This window comes from Saccopteryx leptura, chromosome 2, assembly GCF_036850995.1.
Source record: "Saccopteryx leptura isolate mSacLep1 chromosome 2, mSacLep1_pri_phased_curated, whole genome shotgun sequence".
In the NCBI taxonomy this organism is placed as follows: domain Eukaryota; kingdom Metazoa; phylum Chordata; class Mammalia; order Chiroptera; family Emballonuridae; genus Saccopteryx; species Saccopteryx leptura.
In genome coordinates this window covers 299,392,757-299,405,047 of record NC_089504.1, presented here as the reverse complement: position 1 = coordinate 299,405,047, position 12,291 = coordinate 299,392,757, and the positions used below count along the sequence as shown (strand labels likewise).

Here is a 12,291-nt window from a genome sequence, read left to right as displayed (position 1 = left end):
AGGTGCAGAGATATTTGGGTGGCGAGGGGCTGGAAATGGTGCAGAGTTAGAGCCTGAAGCCAGGCAGACAGTGGGATTAGGGGGTGTGAGGACAGCAGTACAGACAGGGCTGGTCAGGACACGCTCTGGATCGGGAAGAGCCCTGGCTGACCCGACAGCACGGGCCATTTTCCGCAGGAGTCTGCATGTAGCTGCAAAGCTGCAAAGTGAAAAAGGCGAATGTGTTTACAAAATTGAGGTATTATTGTGAAAGGACGGCTTAGGCCAGAGTCATGGCGGGATTCTGATTTATTCATAAGGAAGCTCCCTTCTCAGATAAACACTTAGAATCTCCTGCCCAGATAATACACGATAGGCAGCTTTCAGGCTCAGTGGTTATTTAGATGGAATATTCCCAAGAAGTTCCGTTCTCAGGGTTCTTTTCTGTGAAGTCAAAGACACTCCCTCCTGCCTCTCTGCTGAATTCATTATCTCCACAGCGGCTGCTGGCAGGGATGGCTGGACCTGATGTGGGAGAGGTCTGTTTTATCACCCCAGCCCTGCAGGGCCTGTGTGGGCTCCATGGGGGGAGAATCCTTTTATCACCAGGCTTTGCTTGATCTAATCAGGCCTTGAACTATCCTGCCAGTTTTGCTCCAGGTATGCAAATGCATCCTTTTTTCTTCATCCTTTCTCTCAACGCAGTTCAGTTGTGGGTTTCCTGTTACCTATTCACTACTCAGACAGCGTGTCCCCTTGTGCTTTATTGGAAGAGACTGGCACATTTTGCCTTTAGAATTTATTAATACGAAATCCATTAAAATATTTTGACCTGAAATCGTACCTCACAAAGTAACAATTTTAGACCAGTGCTTAAAAACTGTTTTATGAGTATTGCAGAGAATGAGTTGAGGTGAGGATGGGGTCTTGTTTGAGGCAGGGACATCTGGAGAAAGCTTGCGGGTCAGTCGTTGTGTGATCGTAAGGGCTGGGAGTCCGTTGTGCCATTCAGGACGGAGGGGGGATGAAATGAAGGATAAGAAAGAGGGAGGATGAACAGGACCAGGTGATGAACTGCCTGTGGGGAGTGAGTGACAGGGAAGCTGCAAGGATGCAACTTGGACTTGCACCCTGATGGCTGAAGAAGCCATTTTTGGAGGAAAGAGGCTGGCTTTGACTATTCCACTTTGGAAATTCTGGGTGTAAGGTCCTTTCAGGTACTCCATATGGTTCTTAGTGGGAAATAAGATGCTTAGGGGACAGAACTTAGCCAGAGATATGCATTTTGTGTGTATAAATTCAGGCAAGAGCTAAATCAAACTACAATAGCTTGAAAAAGGTAGGAGTCTGTTTCTCTCTCACAGGCTGGTCAGCTGGTCCAATCTCTCAGCTAGGTCTGCTGCATGAGTTCTTTCAGGGGCCCTGGATGGTGAGACAGCTTCACTCTTTTTTAATACCCACCTTCCAAAGTTGCTGTTCTTCTCCAGTTCCATTTTGTGGGGAAAGGAGGAAGTGGGAAGGAGCACATCCCATGTATTAAGCTCTGCACTCATCACCTCTGCTCACAGGCCACTGGAGAGGGCTCACATGGCTGTGCTTCGCTGCAAGGGAGGCTAGGAAATGTGGTCTCTGGTTAGTAGTCACATCATTATGAAGAGATGGGGAACAGACTAGGGTGAGTTGGTGGACTAACATGTTACAGGTGTTGTCCGAGGCAATGAATACATGGGTGAAAAGAAGACCTCACAAAGAGATGATGTGATGTTTGCAGCCAAGGACAGAAATTTGAGAATGGTAGCAACACTTAAGGGCAGAGGAGGAGTCACCAGCTATAAGCAGAGAATAAATGGAAAGCAGTGTCCTAGAAGTCAAAGGATGAAGTTTTTAGGAATGAGTTTTCCTAAGTGAGGAAGCATTATTCAGTAGTTAGGACTAGGCTCCGAGGCTGGACTGCTTGGGTTAAATATTTGATCTGCTCCTTACTAATGGTGTACCCTTGGGCAAGTTTTAAACTTTTCTGTGCTTCATTTTCTTCACCTCTTTTGGTGAAGTCCAACCTATAAAATAAGGATTACTGGAGTACTTACCTCATTGGCATATTTGGAGAGTTAGGTAATTAACCTATTTAAAACCCTTCAAACAGTGCCTGCTTGTATTATACCATATACTACCAGTAATAGCTGAGAGTTAAATCAAATGGAAAAGTACACATTGCATTTTTCAAATAGGATACATATTTAGATAGATCTTTGAGCAAATATTTTACATGTTGTTTCCTTTAAGCCCTAACACAAGGCTAAAGTATGATTATCTCCATTTTACAGATGAGAAAAATGAAGTCCAATGAGAGTAAGTAAGTGACTTAGCTAGTTGTAAAGCTAGACCGTGATGGAGCTCAGATCTATGGACTCCAAAGCCCACACTTTTAGACACTAAAATTTTGAGATGTGGAATACATGCTGAGGAGCAAACTGGGTGATTATAGGTTTTTTTTTTTTCACTTTTAAACCTCACTTTCCTTATCTATTAAATGAAATCATAATAACCCCTACCTCATCGTCTTATGAAGATAAATCGAGCTGCTTAATGAGAATCCCTTAGTAAACCACTTGGCATAATAAATAGAAATCTTCAGTGTGTGGTGGTGGCTGATAACAATAACAGTCCTTTATTAACATATTTATTGAAGTAAACAGAAAAATTTGCAACCTATGCTTAGAGTTTTCACTAACCAAATTGCTCCTAGTTTTGTCTGTAAGGACCGGAAAGTATGAGTTTTCTGGTTTCATATATTTGTGCTGGTGGAAGGAAGGTTAGTTGGTCAAGGTTTTGGGGACTTCATGCGGTATCCCGCGTTGCTTGTTTTAACACCTTCCCGCTTCTTACAAAGGAGCATTTCGGTGGACAAAAGGGCCCAATGAAAGGCAGCGCTTGAAGGAGCAGTTTGTGAAAGGGTTCTGCTCAGTCAGGTGGGGACCCCCTGCTGCTGGAACTGGCCCCTCACCAGGGAGGAGAGCACCTCTGGGTTTTCTGACTCTAGTCTCTTTATAACCACATTTTTTTTTTCATAAAAATGAGAAATATATAGTCAGTACAGTCTTTTCAGTTTGATGGTTCTGCCAATCTAATGGCGATATACTGTGAAAGTTAAATGAGATGTGAGGGATTATTATTATTAAGAAATAAGACATTTTCTACTGCATTTCCTGTGCATGGGTTTGGTTAACCTTGCTCTTCAGAGAACAAAAAGCCCTGCAGTGAATTTTATTACTTGCTGTGTAATATTTTCTTGAAGGACGCATTTATTTCCCTGCGGAGCTCACGATTCTCAGTGGAGAACTTGTGGTCCAACCTGTTTAAAGCTCATGAACTGCTATCATTCTTTTTTTTTTTTTTTAATTTTAGAAAATATAGAGCAGAAGATGATATATTTGTACCTGATAATGAACACAGTCATTTCAAACTTGACAGTCATATTTATTATCAAAAATCAATTATAAAAATACCATACCGACATTTAGATTTTATTTATACTTCTTAATTTCATAAGCACATAAGATCAGTCTCATTCTCTGATGGGGCGGTGAAAGCCACGGGTGCTTTGCTAATTTTAGAAACTCATTTTGGAGATAGATGAGAGAAGAATTTCCAGTGTATAATTTCCTCAAGTGAAATGAAGCATTCTGACACGCCTTCAAATGGATTCCAGGAAATGGAAGGATTAGTAATTTTTTATCTGATAAAAAGGTGATGTTGTTATTTACAGCTGATAGTTGATCAGAATTTTAATGTTGCAGCAAGTCAAGTGGGTTAGCCAATGTGTCTTATTTGTAGCTTTGAATCATCTGAGGTTATTAATGTAGGGGTGGCATGGCTTTATTTAGCAAGAAAACAGATTCAAGGTACATCAACTCAAGAGTATTTTATTTTGAGAAAAACCAATAAGTGCAATTTAGTTCTTTCCTAGTCTGAACAAAACACCCTTTGTGAAATGGAATGCAAATTTGAACTCTTAATGTTTTTATTTCCTTTTTTCACTCGCTTAACAGGAATGTTCATTTATTGCAACTAAATATCTATGAATAGATTATATAGAGACATATCTATGTTTTTTTCTATAGACTTAGTGTTTTGCTTTTCAATGAAAGTGTCCACGTTTGCATTGAAAAGTGTAAACATCATGCATGATTATTTGATTGGCTTAAAATAAGTTCACAACTAGTGTTCAGACTGAATGACTTCAACGGGGATAATGCAGAAAGCACCATAAACGTGCAGCTGTTTCTATGAAGGATTTAGAGAATGGCTGAGGAGGACAGTTATTTTATGCAAAGAAATCTGATAAAATACTTTCTTGTCAAGAAGAGGAATATTCTGTTGGAAAGTTAGTTCTTAACATTAAGTGATTGTGTAAGTGAGTCACTAATCTTGAGCATGATGCTGCAAGTTTCTACAATGCCTTCTAAATCATCAAATATTAAATTGTGTCTGTAAAGATTTGTGCTTTTATTTGTATATTTACAACCTATCTCTTTTTATTAAAAAAAACAATTTAATGTACACAACAAGAAAGATACAGTGAATTAATAATAAAATATAAATAACATTGAAAAGTTGGGGTTAAGAACTTCTCATGAGGACTAATGAGGTTGTAGAGTTTCTTATTTGTCTCTGAGCTTTCTGAAAGCCCAGATGAAAAGGGGACACAGTCATTTACATGATTTTATGTTAGAATCAAATTGTCCACATTTTCAAAGGGAGCAAAATTATAAAGTATTTTTTTCAAGTGAGGTGTTTTTTTTTTTTTTTTTTACTACTCTAAGTTACCTAGGAAAATATCTTCAATATGATTTTTTACTAATTTTATTGAACAATTTTTTATGTTGTGCTTCAGTACACCTTAGTGGAGATTAATTTGCAAGGGCACAGGCTAATATATCCCTATGTAGCAGATTTTGGTTATCTGATTTGATACTTGGACATAATTTAAAATGCACAAAGATGTCAATTGATTTTATCTTTTAAGTAATTTGTAAATAGCGCCTTTTTCTGAGGGGTTCTTAATAGAGAAACATAAATTATAATTGATGAATTCTGATGACAAACTTAAGTACCTAAATTTTGTCTTATTTTGAGGGGTTATGTATGTATTTTATAAACTTAGTGAAGGAGGATTTGAACTAGGATCTTTGCTTTGAATAGACAATTCTTGCTTGCCTTGGTGTAGACATAATCTTCAGGGCCTAGTGACCAGGTCCTGACTGTGAGTCTTGTGATACAATCCCATGTCTACTCTTCTGGGGTACCTGAAAAGCTTTGTTCATAGGATCCAAACCCATTCACAACTTCTTTGGTAGTCTTAATACTTTATTGCATTTTCTAGGTTTTTGTTTTGTTTTGTTTTGTCTTTTTTTAAGGTGAGAGGATGGGAGATGGTAAGGCAGACTCCCACATGTGCCCCAATCAAGATCCACCTGGCAACCCCATCTAGGTCTTATGTTCAAGTACCAAGCTATTTTTAGTGCCTGAGGCTGACATGCTCGGACCAGTTAAGCAATACTCAGCACCTGGGGCCATGCTCAGACCAATGGAGCCACTGATGCAGGAGGAGAAGAGGAAGAGAAGGGGGTGGGGGAGAGAAGCAGATGGTTGCTTCTCCTGTGTGTCCTGACCCGACTGGAATTGAACCCTGGATATCCATATATTGGGCTTATGCTGTATATCCACTGATCTATGGCAAGTTCTTTTAAAGTTAAAAATCAGTGTTATTTTCCAAGAAACATTGATAAAATCAGCACAATTCAGAAAGAGATCAACAGGATGGTGAAGTGTGTATTTTCCAAATGTCTGAAGTTAACCTTTTCATTTGAACTATTTGTGTGTGTGTGTGTGTGTGTGACAGAGACAGAGAGAGACAGAGAGAGGGACAGATCGTGACAGACAGACAGAAAGGGAGAGTGATGAGAAACATCTATTCTTCCTTGTAGCACCTTAGTTGTTTATTGATTGCTTTCTTATATGTGCCTCGATGGGGGGGTGGCCTACAGCAGACCGAATGACCCCTTGCTCAAGCCAGCAACCTTGGGCTCAAGCTGGTAAGCCTTGCTCAAACCAGATGAGCCCCTGCTCAAGCTGGCAACCTCAGGGTTTCGAACCTGGGTCCTCCACGTCCCAGTTCCACGCTCTGTCCACTGCACCACCTCCTGGTCAGGCCATTTGAACTATTTTTTTTTTTTCATTTTTCTGAAGCTGGAAACAGGGAGAGACAGTCAGACAGACTCCCGCATGCGCCCGATCGGGATCCACCCGGCACGCCCACCAGGGGCGACGCTCTGCCCACCAGGGGGCGATGCTCTGCCCATCCTGGGCATCGCCATGTTGCGACCAGAGCCACTCGAGCACCTGAGGCAGAGGCCACAGAGCCATCCCCAGCGCCTGGGCCCTCTTTGCTCCAATGGAGCCTTGGCTGCGGGAGGGGAAGAGAGAGACAGAGAGGAAAGCGCGGCGGAGGGGTGGAGAAGCAAATGGGAGCTTCTCCTGTGTGCCCTGGCCGGGAATCGAACCCGGGTCCTCCGCACGCTAGGCCGACGCTCTACCGCTGAGCCAACAGGCCAGGGCTTGAACTGTTTTTAATATGACTCTTTCCAAACTATATGAACTACTTCTCTGCTTAATGAGAGAGCTAGTGATCTAATATTTTATTGGCAGATAATCATTTTGGATCATTTCTTCACTATCCTGAAAAACAATAACAGTCACCTTGGGCAAGGGCTGTTGTGTCAGTACTCAGATGGTGGCACAGTGCTTGGTTTGGGTAATTTCCTATGTTTTAAGTGTTGAACCTCATATTTGTTCATTAATACCTGTTTTCCATAGATTTTCTATCTATTTTAATTTGAATTTTCTAATCTTCTATAATTAACACTTACTGAAATCTTACCATGTACCAAACTCCATTCTAAATGTTTCAATGTGTTTATTCATTTACTTCTCCCAAAATCTCAAACAGGTAGGCACTATTATTATATACTGCTCACAAAAATTAGGGGATGTTTCAAAATGAATATGAAGTAATAAAAAATAAACTTTTGATTTTTTTTATTAAACAAGAACATCAGAAAAGCATATGACATATCAAAGAAAGTTGTTTGATTATGCAAATGAGGCACAAAACCAACTTTTATTTCATTGGTGAAAATGTACTATATACAAAAGGCTGAAAGTACTGGTGTATCTGCATGTTCCCTGATCCCCTAATTTTTGTGAACGTATGTTTTCAGATGAAAAAAATGAAGCATTGAAGATTGAGTAACTTGCCCAAAGTCACATAGCTTATAAGTAACAGAGTAGGGATTTAAAATTCAAAATTTAGGCTCTGCAGTTCATGATCTTAACCGTTATTCTATACTGTGTCACATAAGGATGCTTGTTAGAATTATATGTAAGCATAAGTGTGAATAGATTCTGATACACTAGCTGAGTGGAACTCTTTGAAAAATATTTGAACATTGCTGAATTGTCTTTGTGACATCTATTTTGGTTTTCCACAAGAGCGTGTATGTGTACACTCATATATGTGTGCACAGGCGTATTTGTATGTATTAAATAGATAAGATGGCCAGAGAAGTGACCTTATTAAACTAATGTCAAGTCATATTCAATGATAAATATTTAAATTCCACTTTTGGTTAAATTGATGAAACTTTAGTAATTTTTTGCTGTTACTTTGCATTACATTGTATACCGGAATAAAAGGTAGTTAATAAAATGTGTCTATGACTAGTTTTACATGACTTTTTAGTTCTGAAGAACAAAGACAAAAAAATTAATAAAAAGTAAAAAGAATAATGACTTATTGGAATATAATTACTGATTACTATCTTTAGAAATCTAAGAGTTATGTATTATTTAATCCTTTCCTTCCTCCAATGTAAAACACAAGTTAACTGATTCTTGCTTTTCTTTATTTAACTATTTTTTTGTGTGTAACCTAGAGAAGAAAAAACAAGGAGGCAGTTATTTAAATACTAATTTCTTTTTGTTCAAGTAGCTACTCAATAGGATAAGTGCCAACTCACTTTTACCCCAAACTCAGACTAAAAGCTTTGAAAAGTCAAGTTCTTGCTGTTGGGAGATAGTTTTCCATGTGTCTCTTGTACTTTTCTGCATGTCATGTGAGCAGAGTCACCAGCTGCTTCAGTCTGGGCTATCTTTTTTAGGGTTTTTGCATAGAAAACAGCCTTAAAGATGAAGGAAATGTGTCTGTCCACAGAAAATGGCAGGTTTATTTACCGTCCAGTAGAATGAAGATAACATTTCCCCCCAGTGTAAAAGACAAGTATTCTTCCTACCCATTATAAAATACTTGGGTTCTGCTCCAATAATGCAACCCACTGTGTATGCTGGGGTCATCTCGTGTTCTTCATATTGCCCTGGGACTCGGGGAGCTGGCACGAATGTACTCTGGCTATTGCTATTGCTATTAGAGATAAAGATTTTGTCTCTGTACTGTGCCAGCATCCATGAAAACTTAGCAAGGTATTTGTTAGCTTCCAAGTAGAGTGACATCTTAGAATCTTCAAAGGTTTTTTTTTCCTCTTCTTTCTGAATTCTTTTCTATAGTTACCATAGTATTCTTTAGCCTTCTGAATTAAAACTAAACACAAACAAAAACCTTGCTAATCCTTTTTAAGTCAGCTGACCAATTCTTACCTGGCATAACTAGAACTCGGTGTCATGGAAGAAAGTCCCTTACATGTCTTTTTGCTGAAAGTAGTGGTTAGAGGTGTGTATGCATGTGGAGGGTAGGGATAAAGGAAGACATTTATTTTCCATCCATCAGAATGTTCAGCAGCAGACTAGAGACATATCCCTAATTCTTGGAGGAAAGTTTCTCACCCAATGAACAATAATAAAATAGTGAATACAAATAATAATGATGAAACATGATTTTTAAAAATTTTGAATCAGTCTGTATCAGGAGTTGACATTCCAAGGCCTGTGTTGCCTCTGTTGTTCATGAAATTTCATTAGAACACAGCGACAGTCATTTATTTATATACAGTATTGTGTATGGCTGCTATGGTATCAATCACAGTGGCAGAGTTGGGTAGTTGGAAGAGAGACCATGTGGCCTGTAAAACCTAAGACATTTACTATTTGGTCCTTTACCCCTGCTCTTGATGTGTTTTATATCAGTGGTTCTCAATTTCTGGTTGTAAGACAAATTAAGGAGTAAATTCCTCAGCATTGCCTGGGCAAGCTTTTCAAAAAGTTTCCTTCTCCATCTCTTCTCTGGTGTCTCACAGGCATCCCCTGTTGAGAATCATTGTCTTAAATTTCATGGTTCAGTCGTCTGGTTCCATTACCTGAGACAGGTTCTTTGTTCTCAGCATTTTGACTCTCTGTAATACATTCAAAGTAATGTTGACTGTGATATTTCTTTTACAGGGATGTGGGAAAAAAATGTATTCCTTTTTGAGAGGAACCAAACAACTGCAGGTGCTAAGGTTTCTGGGGATCTCCATTGGAGTGACACAAATCCTGGCCATGATTCTCACCATTACTCTCCTCTGGGCTCTCTATTATGATCGACGAGAGCCTGGGACAGACCAAATGATGTCCCTGAAGAATGACACAACTCAGCATCTGTCGTGTCACTCAGTGGAACTGTTGAAACCAAGCCTGACGAGGATCTTTGAACACACATCCATGGCCAACAGCTTTAATACACACTTTGAGATGGAGGAATTATAGAGGACATCAAAGAAGGAAGCCACAAATTTATTTTATTGGACTTGTGAATTTTTGAGCATTCACTTAGATGTTTCAGAAATGTGTAGAAATAAAAATGCTGCCATAAAACGGTGCCTAAGCATATCATGTTGTACCCATTAAAATGAAGTGAGAAAAGTTTCATATGTTGTCAGTCACCACCTAGACAATAGTTGATGCCCTTTATAATGCTGAGGACAGGTCTGATACCCACTTTTGAGCTTTTGTAAGATTTTTACTAATCACAGTGTTGTTTTGAGGTTTAGTTTGTAGAGACTGTCCAACATTCTGCACTCATGTAAATGAGTCACGCATAGTGGGATTGGAGCTCCTGTAAAGTTCCATTTACTTCAGCAAGCTTGCTAGTATATAAAGTGCCAATTAACTGCTAACATAGGAAGTTAGTACTAATCATTGTTATTACTTGGTGATATATTCTTATGACGGTAAAAAAGACTAGATTTAAGAAAACAGAAGATTGGTGACTACCTAAATGTGATTTTTGCTAGTTACTAAAATATCGATACTGCTTACAAGAAAGAGCAAACTAACACTGATCAGGGAACTATATGTATATGAGAGTCTGTGTTAAGTCTGTGTCATTCAGTAGATTTCAGTTCTTATAATGTTAATAACAATCATGAAAAGGATAAATTTGTCCTGTATAACACCATTATTTTAACCTTTCCTGTTAATAGAGTTTTAAAATTCTGTCTTGGGTATATATTACATACATAACTGTTAATTTAAATACTTAACCACTAATTTTGAAAAATTGCTAGTGTGATTCAAAGGAGTCATAATTCAGAATGTAGTCTAGTCTGGGGAGTGTTAATCAGAAAGTTTACACATAACTTAGTTCATTCAGCAAAGAGTTGGATTCTATCTTTCTCCCAAACTAGGATTCTTTTTGACACTAAACACTTTTTAATGAAGCTTATCTTTGCCTTCTCCGAACAAGAAGTAACAGTGTCCAAATCTGAATATAACTCTACAGAGACTAGCATTCTTTTTCTCCAACAAAATGCTGTGAGAATCATAAAAATAGGTGACAACTTAACTAGGGAATTTCTTTGCTTTATTTCATTGGTTAAGCTATTATGGTGAGTTACACAGATTATTAAATTTTTTACAAGAGTAAAATTATTTATTTGCAATGGGAAAAGTGCATTTTACTGTATTTTGTGTATTATGTTTATTTTCTCAGAAAATGGAGAGAATAGTAAAACTTGTCAATAAATATTTTCTGGAGAGTAATGATTTGTCTAATTTTTATATAGTGTAAGCACTTTTACCACCCAGGAAGATTAACAAAAGGAGAAAAACATGAGAAGAAATGATGGATTACAGTAATAACCATGATTTCCAAACCCGAGCCTAGCACTGAAAAAAGAGAAAAAGATGCCCATTTCTTTTTCAAGTTTGATTTTGAGCTAAATGAACAAAATATAATTGATATAATATAAAAATGTGCCCATTTATGTTCATTTATCTCCTCAATAATTTCATATCTCAGTTTTTAAAAGTAATTGTAAGAGAAAATGATCCTAAGGAATACAGTATTTGAAATCAACAGCTAGATTTTATCTTTCCCTTAGATTTAGATTAGGGGTCCCCAAACTTTTTACACAGGGGGCCAGTTCACTGTCCCTCAGACCATTGGAGGGCCAGACTATAAAAAAACTATGAACAAATCCTTATGCACACTGCACATATCTTATTTTAAAGTAAAAACAAAACAAAACAGGTACAAATACAATACTTAAAATAAAGAACAAGTAAATTTAAATCAACAAACTGACCAGTATTTCAATGGGAACTATGGGCCTGCTTTTGGCTAATGAGATGGTCAATGGGCTCCTCTCACTGACCACCAATGAAAGAGGTGCCCCTTCTGGAAGTGCAGCAGGGGCCGGATAAATGGCCTCAGGGGGCCGCATGTGGCCCGCGGGCCGTAGTTTGGGGACCCCTGATTTAGATGAAAGCTGAGTAAATAACTTGCTTAATCAGAACCCAAAGCAACCCTTTCTATAATTTCCTTAACACCCCAGTTTTCCATAATTTCACCTCCAATGCTCAAGTAATTGAAACAGCTATGAGTGTTCCTTGAATTATTTGGGTGATGGTCGGATTTGGCTGCTTCTCTTGATGTCCCAGAACAAACATACATATATTGTGTTGAACTCGGCAAAACATTTTTTCCAATTTATAAAATAAAAGTCAATCTCTAGATTTTTAGACTTCAAATATTTTGATATATTACCTGATTTAATAGTCTCTAGGATAGTCGACATAAATCTAGACTATTATCTTCTATACTTACGCTCATGCTTAATGGGAATAAATGACATTTATAGCAGAGGTCTACAAAGGCCTCACGGTGGCAGTGCATCTGGAAGAATAAACTACAATGTGTATTTACAATGTGTATTTAATGTGGCGGAGCTGAGGGAGTTCACTGTTTGGGTACGTGCAAACACAAGCGCTAACTGCTTCTCTGGGAATTTTTAAAAGCTTTCTGTTGTGAAAAGCCCCGTT

At 38.3% G+C, this 12,291-nt stretch overlaps 1 protein-coding gene across 4 annotated transcripts in view; it reads left to right on the top strand.

Annotated features, from left to right (window-relative positions):
* TSPAN12 (tetraspanin 12) overlaps positions 1 to 11,010 on the top strand; it is an 80,785-nt gene extending 69,775 nt beyond the window's left edge. For all 4 annotated transcript variants that reach the window (XM_066362556.1, XM_066362552.1, XM_066362554.1 and 1 more), the window contains one exon: positions 9,430 to 11,010. In XM_066362556.1, coding sequence (XP_066218653.1) covers positions 9,430 to 9,735 — 306 coding nt within the window. In that variant the 3' untranslated portion in view covers positions 9,736 to 11,010. The remainder of the gene's footprint in view (positions 1 to 9,429) is intronic.
* Positions 11,011 to 12,291: the final 1,281 nt, after the last annotated feature.